Here is an 18,476-nt window from a genome sequence, read left to right as displayed (position 1 = left end):
TGCTGTATCAAACTCAAATGTTGTCTGCTGGAAAGTTACAAATTTACCATAGCAACATTGACTTTTGAACCCATGAGTCAAATTCTGTCCTAGAAGAACAACAAGACCCCAAAAATTGGAGTTTCAATTTTTATTGTGGTGGCCCTGGAAAGTCAAAGAAAGTCACTTGATTTCTTATATTCAGCCGGGAGGAAGAAGCTCGGCGGTCGTCCGCTCAGCTGCTCTTCACAACAATAGGTCTCTTCTGATTTTCGTCACAAATTTCCACATAAAGATTGTGGATGGTTTGGTCCCGATCTGACTCTGGAGCAGAACCAGCGGAGAATTGTTCTCTTCCTGGGTTTAGCTGGAAAGATTTATTTGGCTGTCAAGGTTTGGTACCAGATCCTTTTTTGTAGTCCAAGGAAAATCCAACAAATTTTTATTAAAGATAAAAAAAATTTTAAAAATCAATATATGCATCACAAGTTAGTTTATTTTATTATATTTGTGCATTTCTATATGTCTAAGAAATGGCATGATTCAATCATAAATTACCTCTGTTAGGATATGGCAAATGTCTATGTGTCCCTTCTAATGTAGAATTAAATTATTGCTTTTTAAAAGCCAGTGGAACGTTTAAGGATCGCAGCTCTAAGAAAAACAGTTAGAGGTTTCATTTTCAGCTTCTCCACCCTCTTTTAATATATTTTTGCCTGGTAGACATTATGTGCTCATAAAAAAAGAGTGAAAATGTGCTCAAGACACATTCATTCAACATGGTGGAAGAATGAAATCTCTATTTAACTTTAATTTATATCTGTGGGTGTACAGACAGTACTGATCCAGACAACTTTACCAGGAGTTGAAGCAGGAAGGTGAGGCTGATTGTCGTGGTCTCTTCATTCTTTCCAGGTTGTCGGACTTAAGCTGAATGGAGAAAACAATTCAACCTAACAAAAGCGATTAAGCACCCAGTAATAAACTGATTTTCCCTGACAGGTTTGTGCTGCTCATAAAAGTATTCACGTTTTTATGCTTGGTCATATTACAAATGCAAACTCTCACTTATCTTATTGAGATTTTATGTTATACATGTACAGCTAAAAAACAAATTATGTTGTGAAAATATTCAACATTTTGTTACATATTTCTGAATGTGAAACTTGTTTATTACATAGGTTCTTTACACATAGAGCAAAAATATTTCAAGCCTTTACTTCATGTAATATTGATAGCTTATAAATATTGAAAATATTGTGAAAAAGTTGGAGCATTTTCATAGAAAGTTGAGTGGAAGGACAAAGTGTGGTAGGAAAAGTGGCATGAGCAGCCTTCAGAGGATTGTCAAGCAAAATCCATCCAAAAAGTTTTGGGACGTTTCACAAGGAGTGGAGACTACTGCTATGAGCCGACTTTCTGGCTTTAATAAAGGGCTATTCTGTGGTTTTAGCGTGTGACTGCATTTGAACATCCAGTTCAAAACCCGAAGCACGTGTAGTGAAGAACGCTGGTTCCTTAAAGTAAAATTTAATTACAGCCTGTATTCTATTTTATAAAACACAAAGTGAGAATGTTGACCAGTTTTCTGGCATTACAAACAATTTAGAATTTGACAAGCATCAGAACATAAATATGTGGACTAATCAAAACAGGACTCATTGATTAGTCAGTGCTGGTTTACTACTGCACAGTCTACTACATAGTTTGTGATCTGTATAAGTTTTACTCTTTGGATGTAAACAATAACAAAACCCCAAAACAAAACAATTATAATTCTTAATTTTGAAATTTTTTTTAAATGTCATCGAATTTTTGGTGAACTCAATGGCGTGTCTCATCTCATACCTCGACTTAAAGTGTCTGAATCAGTTTAGGAGTGTAACTTTTCTGATGGTTCATTGTTTTTTTTTCCCACGGAAAAAATGCCATGCCGACCAGAACCTGTCACAACGAACCACATGAGAAGGTTCGGTCTGTTTAATGGTCAGATGTGTCCGTGTCTGGAGAACAAAATGTAAACTCAGGAAGCAGATGCTGTGTCCTGACCCAGTTTTGTTTTTTTATTTCATGTTTATCAGCGAAGTAAACCGAATGATTTTGAGAAGACATCCTGAAAGCTGCATCAGGCTTTACTCTGTAAGAAAAAGATACAGCGCCGTTGTTTTAGTTGTTTGTTTATTCTTCCACATCTGACAATCAAATAGTTATCTGGACATCAGAAGGCATCTTGCAGCAAATACCTGATAGCTGTTTTAGATTAAGGTCATATCACGTTCACACCATAAACAAACTGCTCTAGAGTTTATTAGGAACCATACAAAGACCACCTCTTTGAAATGGTCTTGCTATGGTTCTGTTGCACTGCACCCTAGTGTGGTAGCTGTGATCCCACACCAAGTGGAGAAATGTACCGAAGCTCAATTTTAAACAGACTAAATGCCTCAGGTGTGAAAATGCCCTGAGGTGCATTCACATCAGTTCTGTTTGGTCAACTTTAATTGAACTTTAGTTCATTTACCTAGAAAGTCTAGTTTGTTGGGGGAGGTGTGAATGCATAATGAAACCAAAAAAGCAAATTCTGGTCTGCCTACAAACCGAACAGTTCAGTTCGGTTGAAGTGAACTGTGGTGCAGTTTGAATGCACATGTGGACACCAAGCGAACCAGAGACCACTCCAAAAGCAGGAATCAAAGTCGTGCGCAGGGCATTCTGGGTAAATATAACCAAAACACCCACGTGTCTACCACTAGCGAGAGAAATGTTTTATGTTTTTTATTTTAACCAAAATACATAAGAGAAATCTAAGAACTAATAAAATTTGACACCACTTCATTTTTGTTTATATTTTGTGATGAAGGAAGATTCTTTCGGTGTCTTCTTCAGAGGCTTTTGTGTGGTTCCCTTTAGTGGTTCTTGTTGCATGATCGCCACCACAGGAGAGTGGGGGAACATGTTTTTCAAAGAGTTTGGTTTGTTTGACACAGTGCAGCATGAAAGTGAACCGCACCAGCTGGAAATGTAACCAATGTTATAACTTCCCCAACTGAACCAAGACAACTGGAGTTTTAATAACAGCAGCAGAGAAACCTCACACACACTGACCTGGACACGTTGGAGTTTGATGGGGTCAGGTTTTAGGTTTGCTTGAGTTTGGGATGTTGTTGAGCATGTTGGCCTAACAGATGTCACAGGGGTTCAGTGTTGGAACCAGTGACTGTGTCAGGGCAGCTGGACACATTGTGAAGGTTACCGACAAACAAAGGGAACAATAAAGAATTGTGTGGCAACCATTCCAGAACTCTGTGACGTCTGGAAACAGATATCGGACTCTTTACAACATGGTGGAAAATGATTGTTGGTAGCCTCGTGTATCCACAACTTCCAACGTCAGACCACTCTGATGTGAAACTGTTTTGTCTTTGTTGCCTTTAAGGAAGCATTATTGGATTTTAGATAAATAACAGAAGTCTGTATCTGTTGACTTGTTTGGACTTTTGTCTTCAAAGGATCAGCTTTTCTTCTCTGCATTTAGAAAGTCATTTTTGTGTTTCTGAATCTATAAAAATACCTGCATGAATTTTTCATTTTGCCAAAGTACGTTTAAAGTATTGCACAAGCTCATGTTGCAGAGATTTGCTGCTGTTACTTAGTTACATTTACAGCTGAACTCCAGGGGTGATTAGGTCACAGTTTGGAACTTGTTCAAGAGCCTCTACATGAGGAGAATTGAGTCTGAGTTGGCCTTTTGAGATATTTGTTGCGCCACTTGTACGCGTCGTATTTGGAAGAATTGTACATTTTTTTTTGTAATGTATTTTCAGGGAAACTCAACAAGATGGGTTGATTATTTTCACATGAAACAAGCTGCCATGTCTCTGCATGTCTTTTGTTTTTGTTCTACCTATCTTTGATGTTCTATCTTCTGTATTTTCCTTTTCATATACTTCAGATAGTCAAGATAGTCTTGACACGACTTGCTCTCTAGACATTTTTTACTCTTAAAATGCTCTTCCAGAATTTATTTCTTCCTCAGCGTGTGATTTTTAAATCTTAATGCATCTCTGGCTGCATGTTTAGCGTGATTTTCCTGCTGAATTTTGAACTTTCACCCCAGTCAGGTCTTCACATTTTGCCCGTTTTAGTATTTCTATTTGGGTCACACTGCTTCTAAAAACAGCCCAAAAACTTAACAAAAAAAAAACACCCAGTTGGGTTCTGGCTATAAGTTAATGTTTGAATTTCAAAAACCTCTGGAATGCAACATCACAAATCAGCAGCTGCCTAGGAACCCCAGTGAAGCTCAGCCCGTTCCCTAGCAACCCAAGCTGCGCTCCAGCATGTTTGGTCAGCTGTTTTACCTCTGTATGTGCTATACAATGACTGCCTGAAAAGACAAGTGTTTTTTTTTGTGATTTACCATTTAAAAACCACTTGCTGCATTCTTGTTGGATGTGTAGGGGGCTCCACATCTGCTTTTCAACGCAAAAGTGGAGTGCGCAAACAGATAATTTTGAAAATTATTTGTTTGCAGACATCTGATGATGAATATGTCTGAAGTTACTGATGTTACATTTAATCTGATTACAGATCCTTTTTATGTGTGACTTAAATGACAAATCTGAAGCAATTACCAAATATAAATTCCCTTAGTCATGCACTTCACTAATTTGACATTTAATGTGGTAGAAATAAATCCGTTGTTTAAAGAAGTCTTGTTTTTAGTGTGACTCATTCAGTGTAGAAGATCCAGGAAACATGTGAGAGAAGGCATTTTGGTCAAATGTAAACTTTTTGTTGTTTTCTTTGGTCTGGTTTTGGGAGTTGAGGCTACCTGGGTGCTGAGTGCTTCATTGTAACATCATTGTAACATCTTCGCAATTCTAGATTATAAAGTAGCACGCACACACTCAAATAGTCATACAAATAGTCTAAAATCTGAAACTCATGCATTATTAATGTAACAACTTTGATGCCTCATGCAAACCTGATTTATTAAAGTCAATCAAGCAATTAGGATATCGTTTCCAGATATCCTTTAGGTAAAGCAGCCAGTGAACACATAAGAGTAAAGCTATGCCAATCAGAGCCAAGTGAAAAGAATGATGCTCCTGGATTGGCTGCTTTGCAAACGTCAGCCAATAGTGGGCCAAGTAGTATTGCGCTTAAGTATTACAGATTCAGAAGTTGCATTTTCTTTCAGATATTTTAGATTTGCTGTTCAGAAAAAGTGAATATTTTGTAAATAGAAAGTGGGTCCACTGTTCTCCTCTAGTCAGTGAAGGTTTGAGTCCTTTAATGTCTGAGTCAACACCTTGTGTCTCTGAGCTGAACCTGCTGGGACACCACTGCTCTTCCTCGGATACTCTGGGAAGCTGTAATGAAATTACTGCATGAAGTGAAATAAATAAAACGCATCAATCCTCCCTGATGTGTTCCTGCAGCAAGACGTCAGTGAGGAGGGAGAGAGACGGAGTCAGATTGAATCTATAATCCTATTTTTCATTCAAAGGCAGCCAGACATGCTCAGAGGATCTTTGTTTTTTAAAGCACCCCCCTCCTCATGACAGGAAGTGGTGACATCACAGCTGAAAAATGTCCATAAGGGTCATCAGATCTGCTCCCTTCCTGAATAACTCAGAGTGAACACAGTGCAACTTCTGTTTTCTTTTTGTTTTTACCTTTGAAATGATCAAACAACAACTCTTCATGCATTGAGCATGATCATCTAGGATTTACAGCTTCTCTATGAGGTTATAGCTGAGTTCACAAGCTTATATTGAATTTAGATGCTCATAGTGGTAGCCGCATCATGTCAGATGGTAGAGTTAACATGTCAACATTCATTTTGGGAAGTTCTAATAATCAACCTCATTGTTAATTTATAACCAGCTGTTAATAATTTGGACCGTCACGGTCTTTAGGGAAAGCCCTGAGTTTGACTCAAGAATGGAAATAAAGGGAAACAACTTTATCCACTTTGAATATTTATCATCAGAAAATGGAACAAGTACAGTGCAGTGGCAAATGCACCAATGTGTTGGTTTCAGCCAACGTTCCCAAAATGGTGACACAGTTATTTGTAAGTGTTGGAGACAGCTTCAGCTGATTCTGCTGTAACAACTTTGCACCAACAGAGATACTCTTCCTTTTATTCTTCAAAATAAGATTCTCAAATAAGATTTCTTGCTTGAAGCACTCTCCTTCACATCCAGCACTCATGTCATAATAGCAGTGTCGGCCACATTACTGTTGCCTTGCTATACAAGTTCCATAGAAAATGAATGGAGAGGAACATTTCTCAGTGAGCATAATTACTTTCTTTAAACTTTTCTGAATATAAAAACCTGGAAAACTGAGAATCTTTACACACGTTTGGTTTGAGATAAAACATTTTCTGAAAATATGGATACAGTCCGAGTTTTCGACATGGGTGTTATGAGCAGTTGCCCAGCGTGGCATCAGACAAAGGTGGAGCACCCAAAAACCAGAAAACAAAATATAGCTTACCTGTCAGTTGTCCCCTGAACAAATTTGCTACTACTTGTATGCATTTGTAGAGGAGTAATTTTCTCTTAGTTGCTGTTGAGTACTGAGAGACAACATTTCTGCTGTAATTAAACCCAGATAATGCTCTATTTTAAGTGGTTGGAGGGCAGCAAAAAGAGGCGGCATTGCTGCATGAACCACAACTGCGTACATATTCATATTTCAAGCTTACAGAGTTTGATTTGATTAAACTGATTACATTTTTTAATCGATTAACTGTAAAGTCTTAAACTCTAAATATGTGTTAAAAACAACATAAAAAATAAATTAAAGAAACACATGGTCCTTCGCATCCAAATCACATTTTCATATGAAAAATTCACTTGTGGAAAATATGGGAAGGTTAGATGGCACCGTATTGTGATGCATTAGAACGACTAAAACTGCACAAGAAGTCCAAACAAAGGAAATGAGCACATTTGACTACAGTGACATGATTCCATTAACTTATATGTTTTTAAATAACTTTTGGTGAGATGACTGTTGCTTTTTATGACACAATGCAGCTGAGTATTTGTTCTATGGCATTTAAAAACCTGCATGACTGCTTCTGCTGCGTATTATGTCGCTAGTATAACTGAAACCTGAGTGGACAATCCATAATTAGACAACAATCAAACCAGGCAGCTGCAGTTTGCAACAAAAACACAATAAAACAACAGTTCCTACTTAATTTAGAAGCCTTTGTTGTTAAATGTCATGACTGAAATTACAATCTGTGAAGATTGAAGGTCACTGGAAGGAGAAAAATAAACGAGAGAAAGCTGGCAAACAGAAAAACCAACCAGTGTTGAACGTGAAGAAATTGCTTAAGAATAAACAGAAGTAATCCAAGTAAGTTTGTCATATTACGACTTGAGATGGGGCTCAATTAAAATGTTTAATCAAGTTAATTGCATGGTCTGTAAACAATGAATTACATTTCTATTGAAAACCATGTATATATTTTTATTTAACCTTTATTTTACTAGCATAAAAAGCCAATTGAGATTAAAAACCTTTTTTTTTAAAGTGGATCCTTGATAAAATAGGCAAAATGTTCAATTAAAAAACCCATTTTGCTGCTAAATTATTGAATAAATAAACATATGAGCTCAACAACAAATATATTTATTGTTTTTAATCTGTTATTCAGGCTTTTCAACCATCAAATGATGCAAAGTGCCTTCAGTCACATTCCATTTAAATTATTAAATTAAAAATATCCGTTCCAATGAAACTCATTTGACAGATTAAAAGAACCTTTTGGAAACTGACAAACTTTAAGCAGGTTTCAAACATACATTATTGAGGCTTTATTTCTGTATTAATGTTTTTTTTTTATTGGTCAGATGTAATATTTTAATTAAAATGTTATGTTTTTTTAAGTATGTGGTCTGTAGGAAAACATCCCCATAGCATGACGTTACCACCACTGTGTTTCATGGTGAGAACTGCGTTCAGGATGAAATCAAAAATCACATCAAGGCAGATTACTGCTACATGGTAGTTAGCCGGCTGCTGAAGGGAACTAGTTGCAACAGATTTCATTTAGGGTCTTCAGAGTTTGTGAAAAATAAACATCCTTATCATTATTAGCTCTTTTGTGTTGATCTTTTGCATTAATCCCCATATGCTGCAGCTTGTGGTTGTAAAGAAACAAAAATGATTAAAGGTATAGGGGGTATGAATACTTTTGCCTTGTACTTCTGCCTGAAGAAAAAAATGTTAATTCTTTTTAACTTTAAAGCGGTCAATTATGATTTTATCAAACCAGTTTAAAGCTTCCTGGTTGTAACTTTCCAACATTAAATGGCAACCAATACATTTCATAAAATCACAGTGATATTATGTGATTAACTCAGTTGGAACAAATCTGGACATTTTGATGGTTATTACGTTTGAGAAAAATGTCCTAAAGATTCAAGGATAAATCCTTCATTCAGTCTGGAACTTGGATAATTACGAACTTGAAGTTATATTCCTGGTGCCAGTCTGCAGCTGTATCTGCTGGTCTTGATTCTCTTTGCTTGTTTTCTGCCTTGGATGCCAAAAATACCAAACCATTCCTCTGGGATCATAACAGGGAAGGACGGCTGGAGAGCTGGAAGTCCAACAAGCTAAATCTAAGAACATTCATTAAGTAAACGGGGCAGAATTCACATGAATGTTAATTTTTACAGTAAACTTAAGTTAAATTTAAATGAAGTTTTTTTTATTTTTTATTCTGTTTGTCTGCAAGTTTGCGTTTTTGTTTGTTTTTGTATTTCTTAGGGAGTAGTTGAACATTTCTGAGTTTATTTGTTCTTCTACATGCAAGGGTAAGATATTAGGGCCCTGTGTTTCATTAATATCTTTTGACGTTATTCCCAACAGACGAACAACCACATTACATGTCTGGTATTTATGCCTAATGTCTGTACGCTGTGAGCACTTGAAATCAAAGTCGAAATTCTTGTTTAGGTACACAGTTTTGGCCTATAAAGCTGATTCTGAAAAAGTCCATAGTTTCCGACCAAATAACAACAAAAAAAGACCTAAAAAACATGACTGGTTGTTTTGGATGTTTAGTGCAATTATTCAAAAAAATAAAAAATATCTGAAAAACTGCTAAAACCGGCATTTGTTATTAGATCACTAATATAGTGCAGTGATCCGATAGTAATATCTGTATCGGTCCTGATATTAAAAAACTTCTAGATTGGGTATCGGTGGCTATGTGTTGATCCAGGAGGGCAGATCTATCCTGTCTTTGTGCTCTTAGTGACATCATGCTTCATTATTTATTTTACATTATATTTAGAATTTCCAATTACACTTTTTGAACCACTTGCTAAAAGGTTTGTTGCAGTTTATTTTTGCAATTTTGACCAAGCTAGTCGAGCTATTGTCTTTGTCAGTGTCAGTTTCTTATTTATTTTGCAGTGGCTGAACAAGTTATGTTGTTCTGACATGTTTGATCAAGCTTGTAAAGCTGTTGATCTATTTAACTGTGGTGTACTGGTGCAGAGTTATACATTTGTAATTCAGTACATTTACGTCCGTGTTTAAAAACAGAAATGTTTTAAATCAATTCAGTACTGTTTATCTGTATTGGATTGGTATCCGGTAAACCTCAGATATCGGTATCGGAAGTGATAAAAAGTGGAATGCCCCCTAAAATTGGTTCTTTGTTATGTTTTTACCAAAGTTATCAAAAACCTCTTACGGCTCCGGACCTGCAGGTTGCGGACCCTGTAATAGATGAATGGATGAATCTGGAAGCTTCCTTCATGTCTTGGACGCTGCTCCACTATAGCCGCCACCCACTGAGCAGGATGTCGTCTGTCCTTTTATCTGCATCTCTTATCAGCTTCTGATCTTCTCCAGCCATAGCAAGGAGCCTCTCTTGAGTTTTAAGGTCACCACCTTTTTATTCCCCGAACCAACATGAGCTTGGTTCGGCCTATGATTGCGAGGCTAAAATCCAGACTAAACATTTGCTTAATGTTTAGTCTAAACACAAAGGAAAATCGTTCTAATTCCCTGAATCTGTTGTTTCAACATTTTGTTCATTCCCTCCACTTTCCTGCATTCAGACAGGATCCTTCACTCTGCAAGCTTTGTTAAAATTTCCACAGCATAGCCCTTGGCCTTCCCTCACAAACACCTCCTTCCCCTCCGTTTTATTTTGCAGCCTTCTCCCATGTTCAGGAAGCTGAAGCCGTGCCAAAAACCCTGGTCGCTGTTTCCGGGAATCTGTCCCACAAAGTCTCCGTATAGTAAGCAGGCTCTGACGTGGGAGCCATTGTTTAAAGTCCAGGGCCCCCATTGTCCAGGGAGGAGCTGCTGGACAAACAAAATCCCCCCCCTCCTTTTGGAACGAGACACAGCAGCAGCAAAGGGGAATGAGGAGAGAAGGAGCCTCTGCTAATAATAAATGAACCTCCACCTTTAAATTCTCACAAAGGTTAAGTCAGTTAAACAACAAATTAGACAAGCATGGAGATGGTTTTGGTCCTTGTTAGTGTAATTAAGGTTTTATCAAGTAATTCAAACAGGAAATCATAGTATGCTATTTTGTAGGACTGAAATGATTAATCTGTGTAATTGTGACAAACCAATTGTTAAAATAATTGTCAATTAATGTAATAATCTATGAATCGTTAAATGAGTATACAGACTCTAAAGCAGACCATTTGTTGAAAGAACAACACACAGAGTACTAATTAAGCTAAAGCTGTTTTAGAAAATATATTCATGACACAGAAAAATCTTTGTAAATCTGTTCTGCTAAGAATTATTCAAAACTTTAAAAATGTGTAAATATTGTGTTGTTTTCTGCAGTACCTATACAGATGATAAAACTAGTGTTTTATGGGAACTTCATTTCAAGATATAGCATGCATTTAAATTGTTACTGTAATACTGTTTAACGTGTCTCTAATTACATCATTTAAAAGATAGAAAGGTTGAACTCACTTTCAATGTAGGGTGGATGAAGTGCAATAAGGTTCTAATTTCTTGGAAACACTTGGAAACAGATTTTTAACAGCATAATCAAATCAACAAACCAAACCCAGTGCAGTGCAGTGTAAAAGTGAACCACAACAGCTGAAAATGTAATGAATGTTGTGATTCTGGTCCCCAATCAAACCGAGTCCACTGGACTATCAGGTGTGAAAACAGCCTTAATTTGGGAAAAAAAATTAGAACATCGTTTCTGTCATTGATTTTTTTTTCTCTCTCTCTTTCTCATCTGTCTTCTTTTCTTCACAGGACCCAGAGCATTCTCACAGACAAAAACACAAAGAATGGGAAATCCTCTTAAACACGAGTTTGACCCAACAGGTGAGACACAAATATATCTCTGTACTCTACCTTAACGGCTCACTTTAAAGAATTGGCTCTTTGCACTCTTCCCACCGTCTCTTTAGTTTGAATAATGAAATGAATAATCTGTCAGTATTTGACTGTGAGGCTGTTGTGCAGATGTGCAGAGACGCTGTAAGTGTTGGCCCCGTTGTTAGGGTGGTTGCCTGGGTTACTGGGTTGACATTAATCCTTCCTGCCCTTTTGTTCACCCTGAAGTCTTGAGGCTTCTCATGGAGTCCAGAAGACAACCAATTATCCACTCAGCTCTCACAGGAGTCTGTATAACTGAAATCCTTCAGTTGCTCTAGTTTGTCTAAATAATATTTTCTTAATCATTATATTGTAGATTTAAGGAAGTTTAGACATTTGCTTTTTATCAGCAGACTTGTAAATGTTTAGAGCAGGGGTGTCCAAACGTCCTGTCACATGGGCCAAAATGGTCAGCTCAGAAGTTCTCACAGATGAAAAAAAATATTATTTTTGAAAACTAAATGGGAAAGAGATTATAGATCCCAAAATTCAAATGGTTTTTGCAGCTTTCTGGATCAACTGAAGGTCTTCTAGGCAGATCTGTGAAGGCACTGTTGCAGTAATCATCCATCCATCCATCCATCCATCCATCCATCCATCCATCCATCCATCCATCCATCCATCCATCCATCCATCCATCCATCCATCCANTCCATCCATCCATCCATCCATCCATCCATCCATCCATCCATCCATCCATCCATCCATCCATCCATCCATCCATCCATTTTCTTTACACCCTTGTCCCTTAGTGGGGTCGGGAGTGGTGCTGGTGCCTATCTCCAGCTAACGTTCCGGGCGAGATTGCAGTAATCAATTTGACTAAAGATAAATACTTGGATAAGTTTCTCTAGTCCTAACAAGAAGTTGGCCTTTTATGCAGGTAATAAAAGGCGACTTTGCAATCTTTTTTTATATTGTCTTTGACGGTTCAGGTTTGAATGTAAAATAACAAGTTTCTTTTCTTTTTAGAGAAATTAGAATAGGATATTTAGCTTATCCACATAGGCAGCTGAAAGTTTAAGTCTACCTTGAAGGTGTTGATTTTTGAGCAAACTTCTTTCTTCAGTGCATGTCAGTGTAAAACTCACCTGCTAATGATGTTTTAACATCTTCCAGTTTATGATCGGATTGATCCTCGGTGGCTCTTGTTGCTGCTCTTTCTGAAGCTCTGTTTGTTTCAGGCTGTTGATTTGTCATTTCCTGCAGAGTTTTTTTTCTTCTTTTTTTTCTTTTTTTCCAATCGGTAACACCATCAGACCACAGGGACAAAAAACCAGGGATCTCAGCTACATCCAGGATGGATTTTTTTTAATTTATAATTTAATTTTAGAGGCTTTTGTAGCATTTGTTCCAATTTTTTTTATTCTTTTGTCGTAAAAATGGCAGGTCTGGTCCAGCGCTGTGTGATTATCCAAAGAGATAAAAATGGCTTTGGTCTGACAGTTAGTGGAGACAACCCTGTATTTGTGCAGCTGGTGAAGGAAGGTAAGGCTGGAAGAGATGTAGACAAACATTATTACAGCACATTTATAAAAGCAGCGTCTCTCACTTTGCTTGTTTTTCTGATGCAGATGGAGCTGCAATGAGAGCCGGTGTCCAAACAGGAGACCGGATCATTAAGGTGGGCGTCATGCGTCACTTTAAGCCATTTTCCTTCTCCAAGTTCTAAAAAGGGTTTTTCCTCCCCAGCCATCATGGATAGATGATTTTAGAAAACCCAAGTAAACTATTTACATTGTATGTGTGTCAAAATAGGCTTCAATCAAATTAGGCATTTCAGATAGTTATTAATGTTGTTTTGTTTAATTTCTATTTCATTTGTTTGCAGCTTATATAAAATACTGAAATACAGTTAGAAACCAAATAAATTAGCACTAGCTTGTATTAATGTTGTTAGCCTAACAAAGGACTGTTTTCACTTTTCCACCATTTTGTGCTTTTACCTTTTAATGAATTCACCAATTTTAAGTAAACTCTGTTTATAAGTTAGTGTCCAAACATAATACAATCATTACTTTTAGTTTCATGGATTTTATTTATTTATTTATTTTTTCTTGATATTTCAGCCCAGTAACAACTTGTTTAAAATGCTGAAAGTAAGTTAGAAATTAGCATTTCTTTCTTTCTTTCTTTAAATTAAACTTTTTATGAACCTACCTGAGCTCTGTTCTTCAAAACACTTTTTTGTTAAAATCTAAATGTTGCCTCATTTGATTCAATTGTTTTTGCTAATCAAAGTCAGAGACTTTGATTAACTTTGAGGCAGGTTATTTTATTCAACAGGTTGCATAAATAATTGATTTCCACCTCAAATGATGTCACTTTGGACAAGAATGGAGAAACAAAACAGCCTCATTGTCTAGGCTTTTTTATTCCATTGATATGCTTAATGCTAAAATCTATAGCATGTCTTTATTTGATTTATGTGTAATTGCATCAATAATGCATCTGCATGCACATCAGAGTCAGCACTTTTAGAAATTAATTCTTAGTTTTTCCTTTTTCAACAGGTTAACGGGACTTTAGTTACTCGTTCAAACCACAAAGAGGTTGTGAAGTTAATAAAATGTAAGTATACGTCTCCTATTAGTGAATTTTCTTGCAAGTAAATTATAAACTTGCTAGAAATGTGGTTAAAGAAACAGTTATGATGTGATAACTGGCTTGTTATGTTATGTAAACTTGATTCTATTGTTTATTATTTATCCTGTTATTTCCCTTCTATGATGACCCTTCAAGAAAAATACAGAAGAGGATTAGGGCCACTGAAAAAATAAAGAATTCTGACTTTTAACTGGTTTATGCACTATTTGAGTCTTAATACTCAAGTCTACCAAATCAATTTGAGACAGGCTTTCACCAACAAAATAATTGACATATTCCTGAGAATATTTAGTTATTTATTTAGATTTTGACATATATTGACACAGAATTGGAATTCTGAGATTAAAGTCAGAATTCCAGAACAAAAACCCCAACTCAAAGTTAGAATTTTTATTTTTTTTATTTTTTTTGGTGGCCCTAATCCACTTCCATAGAAAAACTATTCTTAGAAATAAGTCAATCAAACAAACAGATCCAGTTATTTCTTAGTATGATGCTAAATATTCAGTTACGTCTGAGAAGTTCAAATATATTTAAGCATGTAGAAAACCTTCAGCACCTTGCAGCTATATAAACCACTTTATGTGATACGATATAGACACTGTTCATTTTAAATGTGCAGCAAGTTACATATACTTCTTTTAGCCATTTAACTGTTAAAGGTTTAATCAGATGTTTTCCTCACTGTCTCTCAGCGGGTTCCTATGTAGCGCTGACGGTGCTAGGGAGGCCTCCAGGCCTTTCCCAAATGCCCCTGGAGGAGACGCAGGAGCAGGAAGAACATGAAGAAGTCAGCATGCCTCTTCCTCTTTCAACCCCCAACTCACCTGCACTGTCCGGCGCAGAGCGGAGCAGCTTTTTGAGTGGGAGCCCCCAGAACCACAATAACTGCACTCTGTCTGATGGTGTAAAACCACAGACCAGAGTACCCAGAGACAGTACTCAGGTTGATATGGACTTAGTTTTATCTCAATATTTGGTTGCACTATTGTGACAATGATAAACGTGACAATAAGAGCTATTTATTAGATCTGTTTTAGGTAACTGTATGACTGTAGCTGCATTTCTGTTCACCGTATAACTGTGCAAATTGGAATTATGAAAATTAATTTGCTTGATGGAAATATGGCAATTTAAAAAAAAAACAAAAAAAAAAAACACATTTTTCGATAAAAAGTTTTTGCACTAGGATGAGGTTTGGCTGCATCAAAATTAGTGTATGTCATAAAACCTCAAGGAAAACACTTTTTTCACATCACACAAGTCATGTGATCAACAACTAGATGTTACTGCTGGCAGAAAAGACAAAGAAAACGACAGAAAGTCGCTGGAGGATGATGGCATGGCATGTTTTTAAATGACTTATTGCTTGAACAAACCTAGTCATGTGTGATTTTATTTGTGCTAAAATACATATTTTCCAAAAAGTTATTCAAGTAAATACAACTGAGTAAATGTAACAGAGTTACTATCCAACTCTGCTACAAACCTACTGCACTGTTATTACTCAATGAAGTTGATGTCACCCAACTAAGCTACAGTTACAACTGAATAATATAGTTGACCTATCATGAACGAAATGAAACAGAAATAGAACAACTTATAAAGTTGTAAAGACTGAAAAAAAGCAACTGTCTGTATCTAAATTAAATAAAATAAATTCTGGAGAGAGAGTGAATTTCAGGCAACAAATGACAACACATATTAGACATTAGTGGAGGTTGTTGCTTCACCTGAGACTTGTTGATGTTTCAGGAAGGGACATCAGGGTCCAGGATTCGTGATGAAGACGAGCGAGATGATGGGACTCTCCTGAAGGAACAGACCGGTGAAGAAGTGTCGCCAACCAACAGCAGTGCTGTAAGTACAGCTTTTAACTGGAAATAAGTCAGTAACATATTCTAGTATGTAAATATAAGCCTGTCCCAATAAATAAGCAATTAATCAATTAATGGCATGATAAATAAAAATGAGCTTAATAATTTTCATTCTGAGTAGTAATTTTTGAAGGAGAATTTTGTTTTTATGGTTTTGTTTGTGTGTGGTTTTTATTTCCGTTTTATTTATTGTTTGATATTTAAAATGTCTTTCATCAAGTAATTTCTTGATTAAATAAAATGTAAAAAAAATGCTTTTTGTATATATTAACACTCTCTTTCTTGCTCTGCACTGAAGTATTTTATGGACAAAGTTCAGAGGCACATTGGTGATTCAATCTCTGCTACAGATTTAAAGCGTGACTTTTTTAAAACGTGCCTCTGCTGGCCGAGAACTAATGTTAGTCACAAGCTGTAGTTGAAGCCCCTCTGAAGCGAAACACTGCTTACACAAACTCCTTTATCATAAAAAACCTTTTATTACTGCATCTAAAATTAGCGAAGAAATGGTCCTACTTAGCAATCTCTGGGGGATTTCCCAGTATTCAGCACCAGACTAAACAATCACTTGGGTTCAGCTCTTGTGTTTTTTACGTGTGGTGATACATGTGTGTGTGCATTAGACACACAGCACTCCCGTTCCAGAGGCATCTGGAAAAAGAGAGTCGCCACTTCAGAGTCCAGACGTTAGCCGACAGGATGACCTGAATTTCTGCTCGTCCCCTGACACTGAAGACGCTCCTGACACTGTAAGATTTACTCACACACACCTACATACACACATTTCCCATTTCCTTCTCCATCTTAACCCAATTCTGAGTTTAAAAATAAACCTTTGAAAATACATGTTCAGTATTACTGAGAATCTTCTTAAGGGTGAGTTGCTAGTGAGGGAATTCAACAACAGTTGGAGTATATATTTTTTTAATTTTACAAAATTCACATTTTGCACATTTTTTCCCCATTTGGATCTCTACTGCTTCTAAAAACATCCCAAGTGCTTAAAAAACTACCCAGCTGTGTTTTGTAATGTTTATTGGCGTCTGGAAAATGAGCCGTTTCAAAAACCTTCCACAATTAATATAAAAAATTAGCAGGCACTGTCCGCCATCTAGCGACCTCAGCAAAGCACTTCCCATTACCTAGCAACCCCAGTGGAACTCACCCTGTTACCTAGCAACCCACGCTGAGTTCCACAACATTTGGTCAGCAGGTCCTACCACTGCATGAGCTTACACATACTGATGGGTGCTGGAAAAGACAAGTATTTTGTTGATGACTTACGACTTACCATCCAGAAACCACTTGCTGCATTCTTGTTGTTTGTGCAGGAGGCTCCATGCCTGCTTTTCAAAGATGTACGGTTATATAAATGCTCATCAGTTTGCAGCCATTTTCACTTGCAAGTGTAAATGTTGAGGTTGCAGGTGTGGCCACCAGCAGCTTATTTAGATTTCAGGGAATCTGAGGATTAATACATGATTGATTAATGTCTCCCAACGTAAAAATAAAAAAAACTTAAATGTCATTTCTGTCCATGTTTTTTGTCACTCATTTCAGAAAGTGAAATTCATCTATAAATAGGTTCATGACGTCTTTATTTAATACAGTTTTTATGATTGCGACTTAGAGATAATAAAAATTCTAAATTTTATGTCTCAGAACATTTTAATATTGCGAAAAGTTATAACATACTCATTGAAAGTTGAGTGGATGGAAAAAAGTGGAAGGTGCAACAGACATGGCTTATTAATTGGGGTTTATGGAAAACCACCAGTAACAAATAACTACACCTGTGATAAAGAATGTAGTATAAATACACCATGTTATTATAGGATTGGTGGACTTGCCATTTTTAGTTGGCTCCTTGTATGCAATCTAACATTAGCAATTAAAAAAGAAAATGCGACAGTAATTCTTCAATCTTTTGAGTATAATTTTTAGCAGATATTTTTACATTAATTTAGTGTTGTGTGCTTTATTGAGTAGTATAATATACTTCTGTCTGCTGTGGTACTCAAAAAAGTAATATTATTTAAACATTCAGCTTAATGTTACAACAATTACAACTTTAGATAGTTTGGTTGCCGACTAATTCTTCAATTTAGGAATGTAAATTACTGACATCTACAGAAAGATGTGCAACATACTGTATGGCCATTTGAGAAAGGCAGAAGAAAGTCAGATAGAGTTAGATGACGGCCATTAGTACAGACTGCATATAAACATCAGGAAACTGAAAGTTCCCATAAAATCTCCAGGGAAGTACTATTTGCTTCTGCATATTTACACACTTCCTGTAAAAGCAGGACCTAGGGAGCCTACTCCCCTTCCGAAAAGCCCACAGCGTGCCCTAATTAGTCAGCTCCAGTGAAGTGATCAAACACTGCCTAGCTCCAAAAGAAACAGCAACTCTGCTCTGCAAGGCTACAGCTCAAACATCAGCAGCAACAATTAGGAGCAGAGATTAGTGGGATAAGAGTGATTCAGACTGATGCTTAATCATTTTCCTGGGTTTGCCCTGGCAACAATACATAATCACACAAAAACAGTGGCTTGGGTGGCCAGTACACCTAAAGGTCTGAAAGTTTAAATTCTGGA

The 18,476-nt window shown here is 36.7% G+C and overlaps 1 protein-coding gene across 4 annotated transcripts in view; it reads left to right on the top strand.

The window, feature by feature from the left end:
- Positions 1 to 18,476, top strand: part of arhgef12b (Rho guanine nucleotide exchange factor (GEF) 12b) — a 45,655-nt gene that overhangs the window by 7,731 nt on the left and 19,448 nt on the right. For 2 of the 4 annotated variants that reach the window (XM_016677281.1, XM_016677280.1), the window contains exons 1-8: positions 11,038 to 11,163; positions 11,266 to 11,337; positions 12,781 to 12,879; positions 12,966 to 13,015; positions 13,905 to 13,962; positions 14,694 to 14,944; positions 15,754 to 15,858; positions 16,499 to 16,624. In XM_016677281.1, coding sequence (XP_016532767.1) covers positions 11,112 to 11,163; positions 11,266 to 11,337; positions 12,781 to 12,879; positions 12,966 to 13,015; positions 13,905 to 13,962; positions 14,694 to 14,944; positions 15,754 to 15,858; positions 16,499 to 16,624 — 813 coding nt within the window. In that variant the 5' untranslated portion in view covers positions 11,038 to 11,111. Of the gene's footprint in view, positions 1 to 11,037; positions 11,164 to 11,265; positions 11,338 to 12,780; positions 12,880 to 12,965; positions 13,016 to 13,904; positions 13,963 to 14,693; positions 14,945 to 15,753; positions 15,859 to 16,498; positions 16,625 to 18,476 lie in introns of those variants that run through there. The other 2 variants (XM_007563888.2, XM_007563887.2) reach the window with 1 other exon arrangement.

Source organism: Poecilia formosa, unplaced genomic scaffold (assembly GCF_000485575.1).
Source record: "Poecilia formosa unplaced genomic scaffold, Poecilia_formosa-5.1.2 Scaffold152, whole genome shotgun sequence".
In the NCBI taxonomy this organism is placed as follows: Eukaryota; Metazoa; Chordata; class Actinopteri; order Cyprinodontiformes; family Poeciliidae; genus Poecilia; species Poecilia formosa.
This window is presented reverse-complemented; position numbering and strand designations above follow the sequence as displayed.